At 50.7% G+C, this 27117-nt stretch overlaps 1 protein-coding gene across 2 annotated transcripts in view; it reads left to right on the forward strand.

The window, feature by feature from the left end:
- The window catches only part of LOC144149262 (membrane metallo-endopeptidase-like 1), a 41411-nt gene extending 32427 nt beyond the window's left edge, over positions 1-8984 (forward strand). For both annotated transcript variants that reach the window (XM_077680814.1, XM_077680815.1), the window contains 2 exons: positions 1760-2042; positions 8331-8984. In XM_077680814.1, coding sequence (XP_077536940.1) covers positions 1760-2042; positions 8331-8630 — 583 coding nt within the window. In that variant the 3' untranslated portion in view covers positions 8631-8984. The remainder of the gene's footprint in view (positions 1-1759; positions 2043-8330) is intronic.
- Positions 8985-27117: the final 18133 nt, after the last annotated feature.

A 27117-nucleotide genomic window follows, 5' to 3' on the forward strand; every position in this document is an offset into this window, starting at 1 on the left:
GTAATCCCGCAATGTTTACATATCACTTCAGTGTCCCTTTAAATGGCCAACATCTCTAAGGAGCACTTGATTCGTGCATGCAGCCATTTGCGGAGCCGAATCGAATCGCTTATTGCTGCCGATGGCGGTTTCATTGAGTAGTTATTGAAATAAAGCATAATAGAAGCACAGTCTTTGTAAAAATTTTGTGGGCCACGGCGACCGTGGCCGGAGCAGGCGCGCGGCCGAGTAGGGGCGCTGCGCTTGCCGCTGTCGTAGGGTGCCTCGATGCGCGCCCGACCCTACGCTGTCGGCTGGTTGCGCGGCTAAAGAGAGCGAGGGGAACTTTTGCTCTTGCTTTTGTAGTGTGTCCGGCGCGACAAGAGCTGCGCAAAGTGCCTGCGCTGAAGCGAAGTGCGCCTGCTCTGAGAAACCTGCCTCACTGCACTTATCGCGCTACGAAAAGAAGCGAGAAAGTTCCCCTCATTCTCTTTAGCCGCGTAACCAGCCAGCAGTGGCAAGCGCAGCGCCCCCTGGCGCCCCTGCTCGGCTGCGCGCCTGCTCCGGCCACGGTCGCCGTGGCCAACAAAATTTTGACAAAGACTGTACTTCATAAGGTTTGGTGAACATATGTCGGATTTTGCTAGAGACATTCTGTTGCACCTGACGCCAATGTTCTGTTCTCAAATACCTCGCGCACCCGGTATATGTTTTAGGCACACGTTTTGGGGAAAGATTATGCCCACTTATTAGTTGTGGCATTCCTTATGCGTGTCGGCACTGTGACATTTCGCTACAAGTCGGGTGGGCCAGACATGCGGGGATAAGGCTTTCGGCCATCTCCAGGGAGACGCGCAGGCGGTAGTTGTTTTTGTCCATCAAAAGTTTCATAGCTTTTCTTCCGTTCGCTTTACAGCGGGCTGATAGCGCCTTTATACTTGTCGCTTGGTTCCTTCACGTACCTTCACTCACATAGAAACGCTGCTATGTGAGTCGTGGGTACATTTCGCTTGGTGTTGCATTGCGTCTAGAGGTTATTCCCTGAGGCATGTACTGTTTGGTATCATCTATGTCGTATATACCTGCTGCTTCGGGGTCGTGTTCAAATATGCGTGACCCGGGTCACGGTTTCGGAACGCTTACGCGAGCTCGCTCGAACAATGTCTTCAAAGATACTATTAATTAGTATTTACGCTTAGAGACATCAGAACTGGTTGCGCGCTAAGATATGCATGCCATTTAATCTGTGTATTGCTTTGGAGAAATTTAAAGCGGTGGAGAAATCGAAAGTGAGCATTGAGACACCACAAGTTTCACGTGTGAAGTCAAATAACCATGATTGCTTAAAACATCTTAATAGAAATTAGGTCATAATGGTAAGTGCAGTGACCTGTGGAACTACTTGGGAAATTTGGACTGCAGAGTCCTTGCGCTATTTTTGGTCCACAATGGGCGCATTTACTGCTATTTTATTCAGTATAAATACCAACTGAATCGAAACCAAAACTGGTATGAATTCCAATCTTGGACATCGTCCAATCGCGTCGTAACTACGACACGCGTCACTGCTGCTAGTTCTTGCGGCCGCCGCAAATGTCGCAGAGTATTTCTTCTTCTTTCAGCACTTATAAATTGAATACTGCTTCATCGACCGGATAAACAATAAAAAGTGTTTATTTATGCAAACAAGAACAGAATCTCGACAAATTCACTTCCGTGTCCCTTCAAATCTTTTTCACTGCAGCATTCAAGTGCACTGACGTGGCGTTGGTCTTCGCAGGTTCTCGGTGGTTGTGGTTAATGCCTATTACCACCTGAACTTGAACAAGGTCGTGATTCCCGCGATGGTTCTTCTGCCGCCCTTGTTCGTGTCCGAGCACTTGACGGCCCTGAGCTACGGTGGTCTGGGCGCCATCGTGGGTCACGAAATGACTCACGCCTTCGACGTGGACGGCAGCCATTGGGACGGACAGGGAAATCTGCGTGACTGGTGGACGCCGCAAGCACGTGTGGAGTACACGCAGCGGATGGCATGCCTGCGCCAGTCGCATGGGCTGGAAACGGTATGGAGCTCCTTTGCTGTTTTGGCTTGGTGGTTGCACACGAAACGAGTGTAAAGATTAAGGCGCAGTGATGTATAATGGGAAGTTCCAAAACCCACTGATCTCCACTAGAGTTGCTGGATGGCGCTTCGAGCTCTCCGGCGCGCGGCCGCCGGAAGTTCGAGCGCTCGTCCCGGAAGTCGGGCAAATGGCCGCCGTTCCAGCATAGCGCATGCTACGTATGGGCTGGTTTCGCGCGCATTCCGCCACAAATGCCTGCTTGTTGCGCCGTCAACTGCACAAGCACGCCAGAGAAGTCGTCTGGGAAGACGTTCCACTTGGAAGTATTACAATATTCTGTACGACGTGCGTGATACGCAGCGAAACGCAAATGTCAAATCAGTGTCGTTAAGCTGTGGCTCTTGTTACGCAGATTCCCTCGCTCTAAGCCGGATTTATACCGGCGTTCGGTGGCAAACTTATACCCTAGTTGCACGGCGAAAGTAACCGCAGTTAAGTGGGTTACTAAATTTGAACCGCGGTTATCGCAAACTGTGGTTTTGGCTGTTACACGCGAAATTGCAAGTCTGGTGACCGCGGTCACTTGATTGTGATCGTAACAAAAATAAATTACCACACTTTTAACTTCACGATAAAAAACAAAAGAGAAGCAGTGTACACACACACACAAAAATATCCTCAAAGCAGTCACTTCTGACCCAAACGCAACGTACTCGCGCGGGGCGATGAGAGGGGCCGGCTTCCCCAACAGCTCGCAACCGGCTTGGTTTGCTTAGGTCTGTTCGGTGTTGGGAACTTTCGGCTTAGCATCGCGGTAGATATTTCACCGCCGCTATCTCTACAACTGCGAATTACAATCCATAGCACAATTTTCACCGCACTAACATCAATTTTCTCGCATGCGGAAGTTCTTTTCCGCGATCAGATTGATTTTGAAGAGCGGCGATGCGATAAGCTTTTGCTGCCGTGGTCTGGGCCGGTTCGGGCCGCTAGCAGTGCCGTCGGGCAGGCGCGCCGGCGTGTATGCAGGCACGGCCGACACGGCGCCGATCATTTCCGAGTGCTGAAAACGCTTCAGGATTGCCTGCTATATCCATTTTTGGCGGACGACGCCCGGAATTTGCAAATTTAGCACGGCTTTTGTCGTAGTTGATCGGGCGGATCGGGAAACGAGCCGCTGCTGACGGGCAGTCGCGCAGATTGCGAGAGCCATGCAAAGAACGCAAGCGCGTCTTGGGGACAGCTTGGGGCGCCCGCTATTTGAGAACCTTCGTCTCTTCCGAACGCCAGGTGATTTTTTTTTCGCCTCCGCAGGTGCGCCGCCACTTGCGTCCGAACTGACTTGTGCGATTTTGAGCACTGCGGCGGCGGAAACTGCGGTTAGCGTGACCGAACGGAGGTGGCCAAGCTGCAGTTTGCGTTAACCATGGTTAGCGACGTAGCCGCAGTTTCGTCTGTCGTGTAACGCAGAAAACTGCGATTTTGTCTAACCGCGGTTCGCTTAAGCGTGGTTAACTGTGCCCGTGTAACCAGGGTATTAGGAAGGGACAAATGGACTCTATACCCAGGCAGCAGGCTCTGCAGTGACCACTTTACTGACAACTGTTTTGACAGAACGGGCGCATGAACTCGGCTACAGCCTGACGCCGTGCCCACGTGGTTTTCTTTCTAGCATAAATCCCTAGTGTAAATTTCTAGCACAAATCCCGTTCTAGCCGCGTCGTCTGCTCTCAAACCAAGACCCAAGTGACATTTTCGTTCTCCTTCGCAATTAAATTCTGCTTCATATTAACGTCGCATGTTTCGGTATAGCATAAGTTGCGATCTGAACGCGATGTGTATAGCCAAAATGCAATAAAGTGAGAAAAAATGCCAAAATGCGCCGATGGGGACGCTTATCAGCAGTTGAAAAGCGTAGCAGACGCCCGACTTCCGGGACGAGCCGTTGAATTTCCGGTGGCCGTGCGCGCGCCCGGCCGCGACAGCGGCGAAGCGCCATCCAACAACTAAGTGGAGATCAGTGTCCAAATCCGGTGTGCTGCAACGTTATTGGTGCCACTCATTCCAACGATACCGATCACTCTGAAGAAATGCTAATGAGAACTGCTCCGTTTAGGCGAGGTGTAGACATCCCGACCGCGTAAACCATGATTTGCTCCTCCGCAAACTGTCTGCTTATGGCTTGGCTCCTGCTTTCTGCGAGTGGTTTGCAACCTACCTCAAACAGAGAACAAACTTTGTTCAGTACGCTGGTGCTAAGTCTCGCAGTTTCACTGTACCGTCCGGGGTTCCCCAGGGCTCTATTCTCGGTCCTTTATTGTTCAACTTATTTGTGAATGATGTGCAGTTAATTATAAAGCATTCATCTCTATTGAAGTTTGCAGACGACATGAAACTCTATCGCGCAGTGGGATCACAGGCGGACTGCGCCCAGCTTCAACGCGACGTACAAGCAATCTCCCTCTGGTGCAAAACTAACTACTTAGATTTGAATCCATTGAAGACCGTTACAATTACATACACTCGAAAAACCTCCCCTTTAACCTTCCCATACCACCTCGACTCTCTGACGATAAGAAGAGTAAGCGAAACACGTGATTTGGGCGTTCTGATGGATTCGAAACTACGATTCACACCGCATGTTAACTACCTCGCACGCTCATCTCTTCGGACTTTGGGCGCTATCTCTCGTGCAACAAGGGACTTCTCAGGAGGTTCGTGTTTCCTTGCTCTGTACAAAGCCCTTGTACTCCCAAAGCTGGAGTTTGCATCGGCAGTCTGGAACTGCATGAGTGCGTCGTCGTCTTTGCGCTTGGAAAGGGTTCAGAAAAGGTTGCGCATCTTCTCTCGCCGCTACACCCTACACGAGAAATACGCTTACAAGAATGTCATCAAGCGACTGAAGCTCTAAGAACTGCAATCTAGACGCACAAACCGCGATTTAGTGTTTTTGTTCAAGTGTATCCACTCCAGATTCGACAGCCCGAAATTAGTGAGCTCTGTTCGCCTAAGGGCACCAAATTCGAGCTCTCCGCCCCCACCTTTGCTTTGATGTGACCACCTCAGAGATGCTGTCTCCAGTGTGCCGTGTGCAACGTGTGTATAATGATGACTTTCGTGCATCTTTGGACGTCTTTTCCGGCAATGTTAACTCTTTTAAACGCGCCCTGAAAAATGCATGCATTTGAAGCCGCTGTTGCCCATTCAGTATGGTATAGAAGTTATCTCGTGTTCGTGTTTTCCGTTCCCTTCCCATTTTCTACACTTGCACCGTTTGCCGTACACATACTCCCGTGTACCTATGTATGTGTGTCCGCACGTGTGTGTGCATGCATGCACGTGCGCATTTGCCTGCACTTGTTCACCTTCACATGCACCCGCGTGGGCATGCGTGTATGTATGTTTTGTTTGCACTCACGAGCGTATGTGCCGTGCATACATATAAATTTTGCTTTATATGTACTTATTTCCAGTATCCATGTTCCCCAGTAAGTTACGACGGTGGATTGTACTGAACTTGCGTGTATGTCAATGTACTTTGTAGAATACCTTGTCACAAGCCCTGTCTCAGCGCGTGCTAATGTACCTGACTGTAATCTTAATTCCTTAAATGTATAAATTGAGTGTGTGTGTGTGTGTGTGTGTGTGTGTGTGTGTGTGTGTGTGTGTGTGTGTGTGTGTGTGTGTGTGTGTGTGTGTGTGTGTGTGTGTGTGTGTGTGTGTGTGTGTGTGTGGGCGTGCGTGCGTGCGTGCGCGCATGCGTGCGTGCTTACGTGTGTGTGAGTGCGTGTGCGTGCCTGCGAGCACGCGCGTGTGCGGTGGTACTATGTACTTTGTGACCCCTGCACTTCATAACCAGTCTCCATGTTTTACCCTTTGTTTATCTGTGTGTCGCCCTGTCCTTTTTGTGTGCACCACCCAAGAAGGTCTAGTGCTGTTGGTGGGCACCACCCAATAAACAATAAACTCTTTCTCGGTGGCGTTCGATGACAAGAAATATTCCATTCGGTGACAGGTATATAAATATTTACAGACTGGGAAGACATAGGTATGTGTGTAAATGGGTAGACAGGCTGGCAGAAAGGGAAGCAGGTAGATGGGTAGATAGGGGTGTGGGTGGGTATAGCGGGTGGGTAGCTAGGTAGGGGTAGTTCGGTGGGTGTTCAGTCAGGCGTGTGGGCGAGTACGGAGCAGGAGCCTGCTCAGATGCCACAAAACTGACACATTTTGGTATGAAGTGCCAATTGCCCTTTCTTGGCCATTAAAACGCTTGATGAGTTTGGATTAAGGGATTTGAAATTTCATCAGGATCATCATCAGAGGCCTATCTACGCCAACTGCAGGGCAAAGGCCTCTCCCGCAGATCTCCAATTATCCCGGTCCTGTGCTAACCGCGACAAATTTATCCCCGCAAACTTCTTGATCTCATCTCCCATCTAACTTTCTGTCGCCCCTGTTGCGACCGGGTGGGGGCACCCGATCCGACCTCCGTGGCCTCCGATATGCGAGTGATAGCGTGTATGATGCGAGCGGCCAGCCGCTGTTGCAGCCGTGAAGAAGTCCAGAAGCAGTAGGCTAACGTAACTGTTTACTTCATAGCGAGAGGTGAGCCGAAGCCAAAAAAACATACAGTGCCCCGACGGGCGAGGTTACAATACAGGACTCGAGCAGAGCGACCGCATGGATTCGCTGCTCAGACAGGAATGAATTTCAGCGTTTGGGCAGCTTCTATTTATACCCAAAAGCAGTAACCGTAAACGCCAAGTAGCAACACGCCACGAACGTCACAGACACACACAACGCTCTTTCCACAGTTCGTGAGTCATCGATGGCTTCGGCGCACGTGGAGTCCGAGAGAGGGGAGAGAGTGTCCTTAAAACATGCTGATACATGCCTCGCCGGGCCGGCAACCGTCGAAGTTTGAAGCGCGTTGAAAGCGAGGCGACTGGGCCAGACTGGGCTGGGCATGTCGAGGCGTGACTCACCGACGTGCTGGCACCTGACGGCTGTGGGGCGCACGTCCGTGAAGAATGCCTGGCCGTGCCGCCGAATGTTGATCGCGCCGATAGCGAAGCGTCTGAGCCGGGCATGTCGAGACACGAAAGTATGATTCACCGACACGCGGGCGCCTGACGGCTGTGGCGCACGTGGTGGCTTCGCACGTGGCGGCTGATGCGGGAAAATACGGCGGCGTTGGCCGATTCGTAACACCCCCTGCCGTGCTTGCCTTCCCTAGGGATCCACTCTGTTACCATTAATGACCAACGGTTATCTTGTCTTCGCATTAAATGCCCTGCCCACACCAGTTTCTTCTTCTTAATTTTTACTCATATGTCCTTAACACGTGTTTGTTCGCTGACCCACTCCGCTCTATTCTTGTCCCTTAATGTTACTCCTATCATCTTCCGTTCCATTGCTCGCTGAGTCGTCCTCAATTTAAGTAGAACCCTCCTAGTGAGCCTCCAAGTTTCTGCCGCGTGGGTGAGGAGCGGCAAGATGCATCCTCTTTCCTCTTCAGGGACAATGGTAGGCTGCCATTTATTATCTGAGAATGCCTGCCGAATGCCTCCACCCCATTCTTATCATTTTAATTATCTCTGCCTCATGGTTGGGATCCGGGGTCACAACTTGGCCTAAGTAGACATATTCGCTAACCACTTCCACTGCCTCGCCACCGATCTCAAACCGTTGTGCTCTCCCGAGGTTATTGAGCTTTACTTTAGTTTTCTGCATATATAATTCTCAAGCCCGTGGTTATACTCTGCTTCTCCAATGCGGTAAGCATGTTTTGCAATTTGTCCCCCTGAATTACTTAGCAAGGAAACGTCATCAGCAAATCTGGGGTTACTTAGTTTTTCTCCATTAATCCTTACACCCACCTGTTCTCAGTCCAATGTTCTTGTACCTCTTGTAAACATGCTGTGAATAACATTGTTGAGATTATCTCCTTGTCTGACGCCCTTCCTTATAGGTAATTTACTGCTATCCTTATATATAGATACCCTCTAGTATTCTAACGTAATGCTCGTCTACACCCTGATTCCGCAACGCCTGAGTGACCGTTTTGATTTGTAATTTATCGGCTATTTACTTCTCACTAAAAAAATCTGTCGGGAGCATCAAATTCGCCCGCGGGTTTTCTCAACGAGGAAAACGAATTGATCTAGTAAGCCCGCGTCCCCATTTCGAGCTTGTGTCATACATTGGTATAAGGGAGAATGAATCCGGAAACATTTTCTTGTTTTTTCTTATTTGATGAACTCCGGTCGTGTCTCCACAAACGTGCAGGAGGACCAGGATGGTGAGAACACGGCTGACTTCGCCGGCCTCGTGTCCGCCTACAATGCCTACTCAAGCCTCGCAAAGCAGGAGAAGGTGGAAGGTTTGGAGTTCAACGCGGAGCAGCTCTTCTTCATCGCCTCGTGCATCAAGTGGTGCGCCACGAGCAAGGTGGAGATAGTCAGTCGGTACGCGCCTTACCGGGAGCGCTGCAACGTTCCCCTGAAGAACATGGAGGCCTTCGCCCGAGCCTTCAGCTGTACCGCGGGATCTCCCATGAATCCGACTTCTCGCTGCACTTTTTGGTGAAGGACTTGACGAGCGCCTTGGGAGATATTTGCTTCCAAAACGGGATAGAAGACCTTTCTCCTAAACGTGCGCGCTAGGAGACAAGGCGTTGTCCTGATTTGACACTGCGCCTGGGATTGCGTTGAAAAAAAAAATATGTTCAATTTCGCGTCTCCGCAATAGTAGTTCTCCTCGAAATCGTTTTACCCTCTGAGTCTATCCTGCAAACCCAAGAAAATACGACATGAACTGCCAATGAAATCAGCGTCAATTTTTCCGCGCCTGTGGTAAATGTATAACACTTTATTTGTCATAATTGTCACGTTGAGGGTGGCGCCCAAAAATCGTTTTCGAGGGTTTGTGCGATAGCGTATGCGTCCTATGCTATAATGTTTCGTAATAAAAATACTTCTTTTTACTAAAAGTCATTGTGGGGAGTGTATTCATCTCATGCTTATATCTAGTGGGTGTTCTTGAATGCTTATTGCTTCTCTGAGCATGCCCAAGACTCATCGGCGCGACTTTTGGCTGTTTACTACATTGCTAGCCTGACTAATCCTCACAGACAAGCGTTACAAATACATACAAATGTCAGCTATTGAGGTCGCAATTGTCAGTAACATCATGCAATGGTGGACGTCAGTATACGCACGCTCTTACGGGCGGGTATACAAAAAGCGGTTTAACTTGGGGCGGGGAAAAACAAGTCACGTGAAATCTCACCTGTTGTTGCATATCAGCGCGCCGCTACCCTGTTCGTGCGTGGCAGAAGTTGGTGCAGTACTTCTACGCTTTGCGGAAAGCCCGCCTTCCTCGAACGTGCTGGGAAAAGCACCCGCCGTGCAGACGCCGCCAGATTGCAAAATACAAAACTGTTTGGCATCTAGAGACTTGAGCCTGCCAGCGGACGCCGAGATCTCCTCTCCCTGCTCTCTCAGACCGCCGGCTCTCACGAACCCGCGAAAGACTGTACTCTTTTTCGTGCAGTGTGGAAAGCACTAGGAAAACTGTTTGACCATTAGTGCTTCGGGCAATTAATAACGCGAATCCTCCGAGCGCACAATTATTCGATTGGCAGCATCGGATGCCGCCGTCGCTCTTTCCAAGTCATGCTGCGCGCTCGGCCGGAAGGGTATATATACTGTTCCTGTATCGACGTCGTCCATCTCTCGCCATGGAGTAAACCAGTGAAGTTTTGCTTTCGGCGTTTTGTCATTAACACCAAGGCAGCAACTTCTGCTGGCCGTTCGTCCACCACACTACCGCTGCATGACAGAGGCGACGGAGCCCGGTTCGGGGACGCCTTCACCAATGTAACAGGCGATCGTAGTTAACGTCCCCTTTTGTAGGTCCTGTTTGGGATAACCTCCGCTCGTGTACAAGCGTCTCTGGCCTCATTCAATACAACAGAGTTCTTCCTGGAAGGCCACCAAAGTAATCACAGGTTTGCCGTTAAGGTCGTCATCATCATCATCATCAACAACAGCCTACTTAGGTCCGAAGGCCCCTCCTTTGCACCTCCAGCGGACCTCGCCTCCGAATTTTCTCATTCCTCCTCTCCCTCCAGTTAGTGGTCTTCCTCTTCTGGCGCAATCCCTCAGTGTCCATGTCACCCTCGTGGGCCGCCTGTCGCCGGTTCGTCTCACTTGATAGCCAGCCCAATCGGTCCATATCTTTTTCTCAATTGGAGCCATGATATCTTCTGCTCGAGTTTGCCCCTAAGTGATACCCCTATCATTATTCGCTCCATGGCCCGCCGGGCCGACGTTCGCTTTCCAGTCGTTTGGTAAGGCACCAAGTACCGCTTCGCACGTCATCACAGGCAGCACGCATTGACAGTATATACCGTTATTGTTGGGGATGGAGGAAGTTTACTCTTGATTATTTGTGAGTGCTTGCGGAATGCTGTCTCAATAAATTTAATGGCCGTCGTTTTATGTACGTTGCGCGGTTCCTCTAGTTTGCCTAATATCGCTCCCTCTAAATGAATGCACACATGAAAGGACTGGTGTGACCGGAGTGAGTCTTATGCGCCACTTTCGCGACTCCCTGCTAGTCCTTTTGACGGGAGCCGCACGCTTGTGAGGTAAACTGTGTGCAAGCCTTCCTTTCGAAGCCCCCTTCGGTTCGCTGCCTGCAGAGCGGTAAAGCAGCCCAAGTTTCAACTGGGTTGTAATTTCACTGCGTCACTTTCGTAGCGTGTTCACTGAGGTGGAATGATAATGGCAAACAAATTATCTAAGTTCTAGCACAAAGCAAGAGCGAGGGCTTTTCGGTTCAGGAGGAGGTATTTCGCCATTTAGTCGCCATTAACATGATTTGTTTGTGTAATAATATTCTTCAAAATTTGCCTCAAACCCAAGTCCCATAGCCGCTATTCAATGGCGCGGAATGCATGCAGGCAACCAAGTGTGCGCCGCCATATCTGTGGCCAAGCGGCTGTTGCTAGGCGATGTTGTGCGCACGGCCCGCAGATCAGGCACCCCTCTTCTCCTCCATGCAACCGTGTGAGTGCGCCCACGGCCGGGCTAGAGCAGCGGCGTGCGCGCGTTGGTGGCGGAACTTTACGTCGAGACTGGGCTGCATTCTTGCCGCCGCCGCTGCGAAGGCCGTAACAACACAGCGGGCGCCGCCGCTCTAGCCCAGCCGTGGTGCGCTGTCACTCGTTACGTCGGGCTCCAAGGGATGGCGGTACTTGTCCATGCTAAGCACGACTGTGAAACACATCACGTTTCACGTTACAAACTCTACCTCACCGAACGCAAAGTGTTCTCTTGAGTTCAAGGTGAGTGCGATTAATAACATCTCTGTTGACGCCACCGTTTAGAATCGGATTGGAACGGAGCAGATGACGCACGCCGGTGTTTTTTTTTTCTTCGGCGTGCGGGCGCAGTGGCCCAAGCCGCGCCGTGTCCTTGGCGCATCGGCCACGGATAGATAAATGAAACAGATATACTGTTGCCGTTCCCTTTTAAACGGGTGGTCGACGGGAAATCCGGATCTGGCGTTAGCTTTCTTACAACACATCTATTACTGTCCTCCACTTCCTCTGAAACCTTCCGTTATGCTCTTTCGCCACCAGTGCTACAGTCTTCTTTTTGTTGTTTCGACGGCTTCCTAGTGAGGCTGTTGTTTCGGTCCGTGGAAGCCCAGCGCCATCGCGAGCGGGTCCGGTAGCGCCACCTGCACATCTGCACCGGCACTAAGAAAGGCGGAAACATCCGGGTCTTGGGTCACTGCCATTGCAGCTGGAGGTTTCAGTTCTGTGGCCGTTTCCAGTGTTGCCAGGCGAAAAAATTGACCGCTAAACTTTTCAACGAATAGCACCTATATGGGCGCTAGAAGGGCCTTGTCCTTTACAGTATACAGTTCGATATTTTGTGCACACGCGCCTGCAATGGTGCGTTCATAACAATTCAAACGGGGAAAACTCTGAGGGCCACGTGATTAATTATATGCAGCAGAAGCATTTAACCCGGTTTGCATACCGTTCTTCCATTTAGCTCCTATTCTATGTCCAGTGAAACTTGTTGGGGGGGGGGGGGGGGGGCAGATCTACGTATCCACTACGTTGCCGTGGCCATTGCCTGACCTGCACAGGGCATTACTGCGAATACTCATGTCAGCTGTATTAATGACGATAGTATTTCCTGGGATTCTCGAACGCAGAAATTGTAGGCTGTCTGTCTGTCCCTCGATTCGGCCTCCCGGTCAAACTTAAAGCAGATATTGAACAAGATGTTTATACAGCCACAACCATTTCTAAGCATCTAAATCTGGTGGCAATGTTCATACTTGTCGACATTTTCTAACGAAAACAAAACATCCCGCATATCTGTGGGAAAACTTCAATACGTCAGTAATATTTACTGTCTTCCTTAATAAGCGCGTTACATGGATGCGACAGTAGCGTATCGCATTTGATTTGTTGCATTACTATACCGCATCGCATCTCATGTAAGCAGGACAATTCTCTTGGGGGGCGCGTCGTATCCGATGCGCTAAACCAGGGTAGATCGCGAACGCAAATGCGACTTCCCGAACGCATGTAGCGGCAGTCGCATCGCATTTCTCGGCTCGGAGCGGGGGTTGGGAACTTTAGGCTTAGCATCGTGGCGGATATTCAATCGCCGATGTCTGTACAACTGCGGATGACACTCCTTAACACAACTTTTCACCACACTATCATCCCCCTTCTCTTATGCAAAACCTTATTTTCGTGATAATTGCCGTTTGAGCGATCGCTGACGAAGTCATCTGCCGTGGCCTGTTTTGATTCTTCCGCACAGGTAGCACCATCTTTCGGCAGCTCGTCCCACCGAAATAGAAGACGTAACAACGTACGAACTCGAAGAACGTTGCCTGAAGGTAGCCGAACAGGCGATCGGCAAAACAGAACAACGAACGAAAACAAGATCAACACCATGGTTTGACAAAACAGTAAAAGCTGCAATAGCTGAGCGCCGTACCTTGTCCAGACTACACCGGCATACAAAGGAGGACACTGCAGCAAAAGAAATTGTTTGGAAACAGTACCTATAAAAAAAGAACAAGACCGTAAACTTGTGGCAGAAAAATAGCTACAACAACAGGCAAGAAGAAGAATACCTAACAAAGGAAAGGAAGCACTACAGTGAAAGGTTCTGGAGATACGTGCACTACCTTGAACCCAACCAACCTGTAAGAACAACCTTCACCCTCCAGACACAGTCCGGCCTTAGACTATAGTCTAAGGCCGGACTGTAGTCTAAGGCCATCTCCTCTTTTGTGCTTATATATAAGCACAAAAGAGGAGATGGAAGCGCACATGACGACCCACTTCAGGGCCCTGCAAGTCGTACACCCGCAGGCAACGACCACCCTGGGGCCAGAAACCAAACAACCGAAGACTTCCTGGTAGGCCCCATCACACCTACAGGACTCAAGCGACCCATACAGGACTTAAAGAACCAAAAGGAACCAGGCATCGACGACGTCCCCAACGAGTTCATAAAGGCAATTAAACCGAATTCAAGAGAAAATCTGCGCTACTGCTTCAACACAATCCTGGATACGCAGAAAATACCACCCAAGTGGAAAGCAGGCAGGGTTAAACTAATATTCAAAGGCAAAGGAAACGACGAAGATGACCTTAACGCCTACCGGCCAATACCAGTGCTAAGCAACGTGTCAAAACTGCTCAGCGCAGTGCGCAACCGCAGACTACAAAGGTACTGTGAAACCAATGGCATCGTAACAGAATCCCAAAACGGCTTTCGACCGCACCGCCGCACACGTACGTGACCACATCTTCACACCCACCCAAGCAATGGAAGTGAAGCAAGCAGACGAATCCCAGCTCTATTTGGCCTTCCTGGACATGGAAAAAGCGTACGACTCAATCCCACACCAAAAGCTATGGGGCAGGTTGAGTGAGACATACGTATAAAAGGACTGTACACCGACTGCACAGCCGTGTACGACCTCCACAACCTGAATTCGGAGGAAATCAAGCTGACTGTAGGCCTCAAACAGGGACGCCCACTGTCACCAACCCTGTTCAACATCTACATAAATAAATTGCTGAAAACACTGGACGAAGAGGGCCCGGGACTGAGACTATGCATGTCTCCAGCCTTGCGGCGGACGCGTGTGAATGTTGATTGAGTGTGGGGTTTATCGCACCGGCGCAACGCAGGCAATGAGGCGCGCCGTAGTGGAGGGCTCCGGATTAATTTTGACCACCTGCAGGGGATCTTTAACGTGTGCCGAAATCTCGTACACACGGGCGTTTTGCTTTTCGTCTCTGTCAGAAAAGCGGCCGCCGCGGCCGGGAATCGAACCCGCGACCTGCTCGTGAATGTAGGCACCCTAGGAAAGTAGCGCAGCGACAATGCCGGCGGTGCCGCCACGCAACGCCGCTTTGAAAGACTGATAAGCACAGAGCAGACAGAGGGGGAGAAAGCGTGGTGAAAGGAAGAACCTTGGATCGAGAGGGCGAGGAAATCGCCCTGGCGTTGCCTCGTAGTCGTAGTAGTGTTTTTGCATTCGTCGGCGGTTCGATGGGAGCTTCAAATTCGCGGTCCGCCAGACACCTGAACCGTGAAACATGGCTTCTCACTGCTGCCGCGCAGGGCCGATGGAGGTTAACTCCCGCTCACGAGTACCCGCCTGCTTGCTTGCGTTTGTTCAGCAAGTGGCCTTGCCTTCGTGCGGACCTTTGCACATCAAGCAGCATCAAACGGGGGTTAAGAATGAAGGTCGCGACAAGACAAAATGGCGAAGTAGTGTAAAATATGGGAAAAACGCCGGTTTATATGCGCCAGGAACCGTCGTATGAAGCGGACCGCGTACACCCGAGCGTCATATCATCGGGGTTTTTAATGCATTGTTTCTATGGGAAGTTTGCCGGGACCACGGTGATCTGTCGTAAGAAGCGGGTCGTCGCAAGTCCGGGGGACGTACCAGCGGGGTTCCAACCAATGCGTCCCGCCGGTGATGATATATGGAGCAGAAACTTGGCGCTTTACTGAAAAATTGGCGAAGCTTGCACTAAGTCGCGCAAAGGTTGAACCATAGCGACGCAGGAGGATTTCTTTCTATGTAAGCACTGAACAACACTGCCACGCATTGCATTAGGTTTGAAATTGTTTATTTACATTTTCTGTCGTGGCTTATTTTCACTGTATTAGTGGTAGTCGTCGTCATATCCATCTATATGGTCATCTTCCTCATGCACGACTGGCGGGCCCGGATCGTTTTGTCCACAGGCTTTCACATTTCTCCCAAGGTGGAACGCGTCAGCACGCGCTAAAACCGGCGGCAACCGTCTTCGCGACCAGCAACAGCAGCTGCTGTTGCTCGCCGTAATGTGTTTTATGGCCCGGCCGTTCCATGGAACGGGTCATGGCCTGTTGAGATTGGCTCAACGGGCCATGGAACGAATAATGATCGGTGTAACACTTAGAGACAGCAAATGAGCCACCGGTATCACAGAACAAAATATAGAGTAGAAGATGTCATAACGTTCGAATAGAGAAAAGAAATGGACTTGGGCCGGCCACGTAGTTAGGCGAAATGACAATCGGTGGACGACTAGGGTAACATAGTGAACACCGAGGACGGGTCTAGAAAAAAGGAAGGCCGATTACTCGATGGAAGGACGAAGTAACAAATGTCGGAGGCAAAGAGCGGACTCGAGTGGCGCGGGACAGCAACGGTTGGGGGTCGATGGGAGAGGCATTCGTCCTGCAGTGAGGCTGTTGATGATGATGGCGAGGAGGTAATGGCAATGCTTCCACTAAACGTTTCCGTTTTAAAACTTCAATGGTAAATACATGGTAGCAGCCTAACAAGTACATATCTGAATAGTGACTTCATTTTAGACTATTTTGACCCCGCAACACCAAGTAGAGCAATTCACGACTGTAACAATTCTAACACAGTCAAAATTTACTGCGCAGAGGCTGCTTTAATGGGATTTGTGTTTGCACAGTTGCTAGCATTTGTGATTTTTGTGGGAAACGACCTAGCCTTAGGCCTAGAAAGTAAGGACCTCGCTTTGTGTGTGCTCGTTTGCCGGAACCGCATACAGCTACTGCAGGCCTGAACAGCCGAAACTTATTTTCTGCCACCGGCCGAATAACCGTGGTTCCACCTGCCAACTTCCTCTGTAAGCACACTTCGGCACTAACCACTAAAATTAAACGGCAGTATTTAGCGACGTGACTGCACGAACGGACACCTTTGCTCGCAATGTGCTTGGCTTCGTTGATACTTTAAAACATGAGCATGGCTACATCCCCACGATGCTTGCGATTTCCACGCGGTGGCAGTGTGGGCGCAAGCCACTTCACGCATTTGGACTGTGCGCTTGTGCGAGATTTTTGACAATACGAACGATATTACATTCGTGAACACTGCACGCAAATATTCTTAAGCCAATTTCACTTTCTTGCTTCGTTAGGCAAAATCACGAGACTATTTTATTCCCAAGCACACTATTTGTTTTTATCAAAGTGCCTGGAGTGAGCAGTAGTCAACTATAGAGCCCTGCATCATAGGTGAAGAAACTTTGGACAGGGTCGCTGTGGGCGCTGTGTAGGCATAGAAACATTTCAAGGCGGCTTAAAATACCGTGGTAATGCCTTCTTCGGCATTACCACCGTATTTGATCTCAAGTAGACACTGGCACCACTCTCCCCTTTGGTTCACACCTTAATAGTAGAGTATTTAGAAGCATTTGTAGAGGGGGCCGGCTGTCGCATAACGAGGCTGGCCGCCCGCCCGGAAAGGTTGCACGGCGCCGGTGGCTGATGCGCCGGGGCGCCGGGAAAAAGGGACGCAGGCACCTGCTGGCGTCCGAGAGCCAACTTCGTCCTTCTCTTCAGATCAGACAGCACCACCGATGACGATGGTGATTAGTGCACCACCTATCAGCCTCCCCTCATGCAAAGGTGTCATACAACAGAAAGGGGGAGGTAACTGTGCGAGTTGAGGACAGGCAAAACGGAGTTGACAGGACGGGCTTACATGTGAGCTGTTTTTTATAATAGAAAACAGTAGTAAATAACTCGCGAGCTTTCCACTCAAAGTCATAAGCATGCCATCACCGAAAGAACGGTGAGGAATTCAGCCACACTGCTGTTGTGTGAAGCGTAGAGACAAACAGGTGCGAGCCAGCATGTTTTGTGTCGGCGGGGGGAACTTTGGAAACCGTTCTCGGCTGGCATCGTTTTTTTTTTTTTATTTTCAGGTACTCGTATACTTGGAGTTTCACGGCTCTTCAGCATGTAAATCTTGATGCGCGCTTCAGGAATGATTGTATAGCGCAATGGACGTCGTAAGTGCGTAAATTACACCTTAGTTTTGTATTCTGTGCGTCATAGAGTTTTTTACTGTATGAATCAGGGGACAAGGTTGCTCATACCCATTAAAGGCTTAAAGATGGATGCCCCTATCCTTACACTTGTGTTGCTTTGTGAAAGCACTTTCAAGACGATGAGCAAAACAAATCAGTTATCGCATTGTGGTTCTATCATATACGCATAACGCAACACTTCTGAAAAGAACAAAAATGCACTGCCATTGCTTCATTCTGTGTGAAGGCTTTCAGTACACGCGTACAAAAGTATTTACTCTGGCTGTTAAACAGCTACTGTTTTCTGAAGGCAAACGAAGTGGATTTCTTGAGGTGTCTGTTGTCAGTAACATGCGAGTACAGTCCGCCCCGCCCTACCACGAACTTCTTGTGGAACCATATTGGGGTGTCCACTTCCCGCACCTGGAGCTATGCTGAAGGAGTGAGAAAGAAACAAGATTTTTTTCCATCCTGCCATTACGTCAACACACACTACCCAACCCCTGTCCACGTCCACCCTTTCTTGCAGATTGTCCTATAGTTTTGAGCCCCGAGAAATGCCTCACCATAGCCACACAGTAGAAAATTGTACGGCTGGAACTGTAACACTACCTGCCACATGGTGCGGGCCTGTAAAAACACCCATCGCTCACCCCCAACCCCAACCCTTCCCCCGAGCAGTGGGAGGGCCTGCTGACCGGCTCCCGTCACGCTGACCAGATCTTTCTGGTCACCCGTACCAGGGCTACAGCCGAGGAGGCGAACCCAGCCCACTGAGTGACGGCTCAACTAACACCGTTTCCTCTATTATTAAACGTTCGTTCTCTCGCTCTCTCTCTGGACATTTGATCAAATCTACAGAGAAAAATCTGAGAAGCGGCGACATTCAAGCAGGCAATGTTGTAGGGACACTTGTATCGGACAACAAGTGTCTGTTGATGCCAGTGCAGCCCAGCGCAAACACAGGTTTCATTGCAGAGAGAGAGAGAGAGAATAAACATGTTTAATTTAGAGCTCAATGGTGCAGGATGGTGAGGGCACCGGGCCGCTAGTCCGGGATGCCCGGGTCCTTGCTGGCAGCCCTCTTTATTAGCATGTGCTGAGTCGAGAGGTCCAAGCTGGACAGTCGGTCCACCCACTGCTCGTATGTGGGACGAGGATTGGGTGTGCGGGACGGGGATTGCTGGCATTCCAGATGGTACATGCAGGGTGCCTGGATGAGGGCAGGAGTTGCAGGTACTGTAATATTGGGTGGGGGTTCGATTCCCGGCCGCGGCGGCCGCTTTTCTGATGGAGGCGAAAAGCAAAAACGCCCGTGTGTACGAGATTTCGGCGCACGATAAAGATCCCCAGGTGGTCAAAATTAATCCGGAGCCCTCCACTACGGCGCGCCTCATCGCCTGCGTTGCGTCGGCGCGTTAAACCCCACAATCAAACAATCAATATTGGGTGGGGTAGATATGGTGGAGGAGGGCGGAGTGGAGTAGGAGTTACAAAAGCCTGACCAGGGCTAGTTGGTTGAACATACTGAATAATTTGAGGCACTAAACAACGGGGACCAGAAGTCTGTGTCTACGTGTTTCTTCTGGTCCTTAGCACCTCAAATTATTCAGAGTATGTTGGTCTGGAGCCGGCGCGGCGTGGTCGCTTCGGATCGGGAAAGGTGGGAGCTGGGTGGAGGAAGCGTTGACGCTCGTGTCTCAAGTGGGAGAGGATGTCCGCATAACCACTGAGTGCACGTGGGGGGTCTTCTCCGTGTCTTGTCTCTCTTCGGAAGTGGCCCGGAGGGTGTGTGCTCGGGAAGCGGCGTGTGCCGCCTCATTTCTGTCGAGAGACTCGTGTGAAGGGGTACAAATGATATAGATGTCGGGAAGCTCCGGAGCGGTCTTGAGGATCTTGAGGGCAAAGGGTGATATGCGACCGAGCTGGTAGTTGCGCCATGCTATTTGCGAAGGTATATACTGGCTGTTCCATACCTCCCTAATGTATGCAAGCCTACGACTGAGAAGTGAAGTGCTTTTCGAAAAACGTCGATGAGTCTCAAAAACTGCAAGAGTGGCAATGCCGGACTACATGGCATCGTCATCACTAGAGAAACATAGATTTTGATTCCCTTCATAACGAGGCGAGGAGGAATAGAGAGCAGCTTAATGGCTGTCACTGCCCCTTGCGATTGTCTTGTTGATTCATTGTGGGACGAAACCATGGTCTCTGCAAGAGATCAGTGGGCAGTATTATTTTATGACCCATTAATCGCCTAGCGAAGCAGAAAATCTCCATCTAACTCAATTTATCCTTTCCTTACCTTTCGTCACTCCCTTATCACTATTTACCGCTGGAATGCTCATGGCATACAAACTTCCACAAGTTGTTGCTAACGTAATTATCCACATTGTTCATGGCAGTCCTGTTGGATGTGTGCATCCTCAGTGTTGCTGCGGTTAATCCGAGGTCGCAAGGACCTTGTCCTTTACTTTGTGGGATTCTACATTTCACACACTAGTTGTTTCCCACCCCGCAGCCATCCGCGCTCAGCAAACATGCCTTGCGAGCGCCGGCTACGGACGGGTTCGTTGCTTGCGGAGACAAAGGCAGGGGGCGGAGAGGGCAAAACACCAATGACAGCATTTATTGCAAAGTGCAAATCAAATATACTGCATACAGACTACTCGTAGGCCACTGGGAGCGAGGCATTAAACAACGCTAGAGATCGAGATGGTTCGACTCACCGATGGATACCGGAGCAGCGGGGCGCCGCGCGTGCGAGCGCGGGTGCAGTCCCCCAGCTCGCCCGGACGCGTCCCATTGTGGCGCGTTCCCCAGGTCCGGACCAGTGCGCCGAAACGTCCGCGCGCTACCGCATCCCCAAGACAAGAGAGCGTCCTCTCGTCATGCGACAACCCACCAGACCTCGCCGAACCATGGCACTAGTGCAGAGGAAGAACTAGTTCTCGGGTAAGGCAGAGGGGAAAAGAATCAACACCTCCACCCTGGCGACAACGAACCCTCCGGTCGCTGGCGCCCTCCCGTATGGCTCCCGTCGCGCGATCGAGGCGCATTGTGCAACGCCGGCCGCGATGGGAAGCTAGCCAGAAAGGGGTTCGCATGAAAGTCGCGATCCCCACAACTTTCAGAGTAGCGCCACAAACGGAACGCTCTACGCACTTTTCCTGATTTCCTCACATCACTGACTGTCAGGAAAAGACAAGGCAGATGGGCGGGATGCAGAACCATCACAGTCATAAACTAGAGCTTGAAGAGGTGTCACTGAGAGCATTCTCAGCACAGCAATAGTCCCTGGCCATGTTCATCGACTTCTAGTGGTGAAACTCCGGAGGAACGGCAAGGCGGGCTTGACACGATGGCGTAGCACGAACGACTTCGAGGCACACACAAAAAAAATGTTGTTGCAGAACTACGGAAAGCAGAGAAAAATGAGAAGGAAACGTGTCTTCGAATAGCCATTTAAAGTGATTCTGGTATCACCGGCTTGATGAAATTGACATGCACTAGCCGCCAAGAGTGATGCAATTTGTAACAAGCTAAGTTGCGTATAGAAACACAGTTACAGCCTCCCCGCACGGGGCACCTTGAGCAATCTTGGTGACGGCGTTGGCGACACCGCGGACCCCGAGCCCCCAAACATAAGCTGGATCCAACCGTAGCGATGTGTTGTATGGTGAAGGGTAGAAACCACAAACGGTGGCCGTCGGAGCCAAGGTCAAGATCCGGCGGATGGGCTCTCTGTCTGTTTACCAGGCAGGGAGCTCCGGGACCTCTTCAGCTATCGGGGTAAGGCTGACGAAGAAAGTACCCCCGTTCCCTGCTTTTTTCTATATCATATGGCATTTTTTAAACCACCCCCCAAACGTGATCGGTCCCTGAAAAGGGGCTGCACCGAAGTATCCTTTCCTTCTTTGCCTTCCATCTTGCTCCCAAAGCCAGATAACTACCCCCCGTTTTTTGATCATTGAATCTGTGGACAAATCGAAGCCGGTTTCCTCTCAATCTGTACTTCTTGTTTCGAAATACCTTGAAGGTATCATCGGCAAAACATACGACGCCAAAAAGCTCAGAACTGGTGAAGTGCTAGATGAAGTAAAAACTCAGCAGCAATCCACAATCCTCTTGAAACAAACTCGCATGGCAGATCTGGAGATCAGGGTCACACCCCACCGCAGCCTCAAAAGTTGTCAGGGTGTGATCTCTGAGGCGGATCTCATATCCGAGACCGAGGCCGACCTTTTGGAAGGCTTAAAGGAGTACTGACACCAAATTTTTATACCTAAAAATGATATAATTGGCTTCAGTAGTTTGTACAGATGCCTCAGAGAAATTTTTGCAGCGATCCGAGGCCGGAATCACATCTAAAATCGATTTTGATTGTCCAGGCCGCGAGCTTCCACAAATCGGCAGCACTAGCGCAATCGCTTTCGGCGTGACGAAACATTGGCCTGCGTGTCTGGCCGGTTCAGGGTGACGTCATATAGTCGTTTTCAGAACCGGAAACGATATCCTGCGCTGCTGTTGTCGGTGGTATTGGTTTGGGCAGGAGACGTGGGCGTAGCTGTGTGAGCAATGCTTGTAAACGTTGCGTGTTCGACGTCTTTGTTCTTCAGTTCGTTGCCGGCGCATGGTGTTCGGCACTGGTGCCGAAAACTGCGCAATGTCGACGGGCACCGCGGCGACGCGGCGGTGCGCGTCGCCGAGCTCGCCCAAGTTGTGCTATGGCAAGCTCGCGGTATGCGAAGTACTGCTCGTGGAAGCCTGTCCGAGCAAATCGACGACGACGCCAAGATGCATTATTTTCCACGCGACGACATGCAGCGCTAAGCGTGGACTGAGTTCATGCGCGCCGGCGGCCGCAAGAACTGTCGCCCAAGCCAGCGGGCTCGGGGTTGCACGGGTCACCTTGGGTGTTGGGAACTTAGTATCGTGGCGACTATTTGATCACTGGTATCTGTACAACTGCGAATGACCATCCCTTACACAACTTTTCACCACATTGTCATCCCCTTTTTCGCATATGAAGCTTTATTTTGGCAATAATTTCGGTTTCAGCGATCGGTGACCAAGACATCTGCCGCGGCCTATTTTGATTCTAGCGCGCAGGTGGCGCCATCTTTCGGCCGCTCGCCGCACCGTGGAGCCGGCAGTGCTGGGTCGCACCTCCGTTGCCGGTCAGCGTAGGCTTACCATCGCGGCAAATATCTGAACGCCACTTTTAAATTCAGCTCTGATAACAACTCCTAGCACAATTTTCAACACACTAACATCTACTTTCTCGAATGTGGAGCTTCTTTTTCGTGACCAGATTGATTAGAAGAGTGGCGACAAGCTGTTGCTATCACGGTCTTCGCCGGTTCCTGACGTCCCTGACGTCACGGGTGAGACCGTGACGTAAGGCTGGCCCGCTTGCAGGCTGGCCTTCGAACGGCCTTTTTCCCGCGCGGCGACCAAATTTGAAATTGGTTGCAATAAACGTGCTATAATTAATTCTGTGTTGGCGGCTGACGGCTTTCGGTTCGATTTTCGTAACTACTGGGCCAATAGTTATTCTTTACAGCATAAAAACTGAAAGCGAAAAATTTCGTGTCAGTACTCCTTTAAGGGATCAGGGCGTCACGGCTGCAAAGTGCATATCAACACGCCGCGGTGACAAACAGGTAGCAACTAGACACATTATCTTGACCTTCGATCGATCGACCCTTCCAGAATCCATAAATACCGGTTACATACATTGTTCTGTCCGCCCATACATCCCGAACTCACGGCGCTGCTTCAAGTGCCAACGGTTCGGGCATGGCACAAACTCTTGCAGTGGCCGGCTTACTTGTGCTAAGTGCGGCCAGCATGACCATCGTTCAGACAACTGTGAACCCGAAACCTTCACCTGTGCCAACTGCCAGGGACCCCATGCAGCGTACTCGCGAAAATGTGAAAAGTTCAAACAGGAGAAGCAGATAATCAATGTTAAGATCACCGACAACATCGTATACCCAGAGGCGCGGAAGAGGTTCGCCTCTTTCCCCCTGGGGAGGTATGCCGACACTGCTCGCCGGGGGGCGGAGCGGCGACTTGTTTCAGCGGGGACCCAGTACCGCGAGTCGGACTTGACCCCGCCTCCGACCCCCCCCCCCCCCCCCCTGGGTTGCCTAGGGCAGCCCAATTCGCCTCCGCACCACTCGCTGAGCCAGCAGCGGTTGTGGATACAACCACGTCTGGTGGGAGTGATGCTGTATCCTCCACTTCCGCTCCACCGTCCCAAACCACATGCTAGGGCATGGAGATGGAGATGGGGGAGCCAGCGGCAGCTCCCATCCCCACCGCACCACCTGCGCCATCCGAGGCGTTTTTGAAACCCTCGGCGGTTGCGGTCAAGGAAAAGCGCGCCCCAAAGGGTCCGCGGTCCAAAGAGCCTGATCCCTCAGGCGCTCCGAGGACATCCGAGGATGAAATGGACGTCGGACCGTTCTTGTCTGCGGTGCACCGCAAGGAACGCGTCCCGACGACAAAGCCTCCCGACAAGACAAAAAAGACGAGAATAACAGCCCCGAAAGATGACACATAAACAACACAGTCCAGTAGCTCCGAACACTTCTTAATGGGAAGAGAAAAGATAGTCCGATGGAACTGCAGAGGCCTCCTTAAAAATCTTGACGATGTATACGAAATACTGCATGCTAATCAGCCAAGTATAATGTGTGTTCGGGAAACACATTTGAATTCCAAGCAAACAAATTTCTTGAATAGTTACATGGTCTTCAGAAAGGACAGGGATGGCTGCACACATCCTTCTGGCGGTGTGGCCGTAACTGCCCGGAAATTTTTAGCCTGCCACCCTGTCACTCTGAACACTGTCCTTGAGGCTGTAGCAATTCGAGCAATAATATTTAATAGGTTGATAACGGTATGCTCCATATATATTCCCCCTGATCTTGCACTTTCGAGCTCTGACTTCGAGGCGCTGGTTGACCAGCTGCCCGAACCATACATCTTAACAGGCGACCTAAATGCTCACAATTCACTTTGGGGCTCTTCTCGTACGGATGCCGGGGTCGCCTGATAGAGAGGTTTCTAGCATCCTCTGGAGCATGCCTTTACAACAATAAACAGCCTACATACCATAACATAGGAAACAAGACATACTCATATCTTGACTTGGCTATTGGCTCCGCAGTTCTCTTTCCTCTTCTCGAGTGGGGTGTGGGCACTGACCGATATGGCAGTGACCACTTCCCCACCTTACTAACATATATAGGTAAAGTCCCAAGCAGTTCATCTTCCCATAATATGTTCAATGAAGCACGAGCTAACTGGAATACATGTGACATCGAAACTACACTACACAACCGTAAGACACCTACATGTAGATGAAGCCGCTCAACTCCTTACGGCGCACATCCTCGATGCCGCCGAAAAGTCCATTCCCCACGCCTCTGGTGCCCCGCGCAACCGGCGGAGGCAGTGGTGGAATGAGGACTGTATGCGAGCGCGAGAGGCCCAGAACAGGCGTGGGAATTCGTCGGTACCCCACGTCGGGAAACCTCCTCTTGTTCAAACGGGCCAAGGCATTCGGAAAACGTGTGCGCCGTGAGGCAAAAAGAAATAGTTGGCGCTTCGATCGGTGAACTTCGGTTTCGGTTCGGTGGGAGAGGCGTGCGGAGGGGGTTTGGGTCGACGCACACATGGGGGGGTTACAACCCCTAATCCCCTCGCGGGTGCGCCACTGAATGGGCGGTTTGGCGCACGCGGGCAGAAGCAGTGCCGGCTCCAGGGGCAGTGCCGGCTCCAGATAAAAAGTATCGACGTTCATTTTCAAGTTACCTTTCGCTGTAAAGGTCGCGTTACGGGGGAAAAAAACCTTGCAGATTTCACGCGCACATCCCGAAAGGCACGCATTGGTTCTGTGCGAGCGAAGGGGAAAATGCCGGTAATGATCCACTTTTTGAAGCGCAAGTCCTAGCACTTAAAGTCTGCTTTCGTTGGCTTTGTCGGGAAGCATTGCATATATGCTCGTACAGTTGATGACGACAGAAGTGCAGAAAAAGCTTTCGCTGGGAACGAGTCACTCGGCCTACCTTATTGGTCCCACGCAGACGAGGAACCGCCGCACAAAACAAAAGCGACGTAGTACCCGTCTGACATCGACGTGCCCTTACCGTATCGCGTCAGCGCCGACCGTCAAGCCCGGGCAAGTGACCGACTCAAAACGCGGCCGTGAAAGCGATGGGTTGGCTTTGATACAGACTACCACTGTAATATAATCAAGAACGGTCACGGGGGAGCGCGCTGAATAGGCAACGGGCGCTACTCGGGTCGTGCGATAAAGTTGATAAAGTCCATTCAGGTCGAGCCACGCAGGTCAACGTAGCCATGCATTCAAGCTTTATCGTTCGAGCAGTCGATGTTATAGACTTATGAGCTGCGCTTGCAAGCGGGCAACTCGATGTTATGTCAAGCATGCAGATGATGGATGTCACTACAGAACTTTGAATGAGCGACAGAGCGGGCTAGTGCTATTCGCTTGTAAGTCAAACGGGAGGGCGCGGCACGCCGCTCGTCGATGCGCGCCGATGCGCGCCTACAGGTTCAGGCATAGAAGAGGTTCGTACACAGCGATGACGACGACGGAAATGGGAGAATCTAGCCGCGAAGTTGACCAGTGACAGCCGATCGGGCAGCCATGGCTTATGTGACGTCCCTTAGGCCATGCCTTGGGTTGCATAATGAGGACAAGTGAAGAGAGAGCGGTTGGCTTTTCCGCGTCTTTCACATCGATTTGCGCGCTCACCGCTTCACGTGCACGTGTAATATTTGGCTCAGGTATTCCTGGCAGTGTAATCTAAAAACGTCGCGCAGGTTTACTTGCACTGCTCAAAGAGTGTTGCAGGGTCCCTTTAATCTGAAAAGTTCCCTCCTTTGTTCCAGATGTTTTGCCTGTCCTGTTTTTGTTTGATGAATGTATTGTTTCTGGGACACGTGTAATCCCTCTCATAGAGTTACTAGGGGACACAATGTACGCTCTCATTCTGTTCTGGTACACTCTGTTCTGGTTTGGCAATTTCGTGTCAGGAGCAGTTTTCTATTTTTATATGTTTTACTGTGTACCCCATACGTGTATATTCAACAAAGCTGGTGTTAATTGTCACATGTAATAAATATGCCCTGTGCTTTGTATTTCTTTTTTAAATAAATGAATGCTTCATGGATCCTGTGCTATAACCAGTCTTCCTTTGTCATTGAAGCATGGCATAATCCATCTCAGACGATCAGGGCCCGAGCAAAAAAAAAAATGCTTAAGACGCCTTGCCGTCTTCTACGCAATGACGGCACGTGTATTATATTTTTATTATTGCGTAATTTTTGGCAACTTTAAATTCACCAAGTAAACCCGCCTGTGCGGTGCATGAACGCATCTGCTGAGAGCGTTCGCGTTACTTGCTGCCGAATTCTGCTTTGTGGGGTCTATGAAAGAGCCGAAAAACAACCACGGGAAGAAGCGTCTTTCATTACGTGGTTCATCTTTCCCGGCCTAAAAAAAAACACTGCGTGGGCGACGAGAAGCGCGCGGAAGGCTTTCAACCCTGCCGTTGCGCGCCTTGCCCTTTTCATTTGGGTTATTAAGAAATAGTTAGTAATAAAATATTATTTATTTGTTTGTTTATT

This window comes from Haemaphysalis longicornis, unplaced genomic scaffold (genome assembly GCF_048455015.1).
Source record: "Haemaphysalis longicornis isolate Haplotype H1 unplaced genomic scaffold, Haemaphysalis longicornis Haplotype H1 scaffold_8, whole genome shotgun sequence".
NCBI lineage: Eukaryota > Metazoa > Arthropoda > Arachnida > Ixodida > Ixodidae > Haemaphysalis > Haemaphysalis longicornis.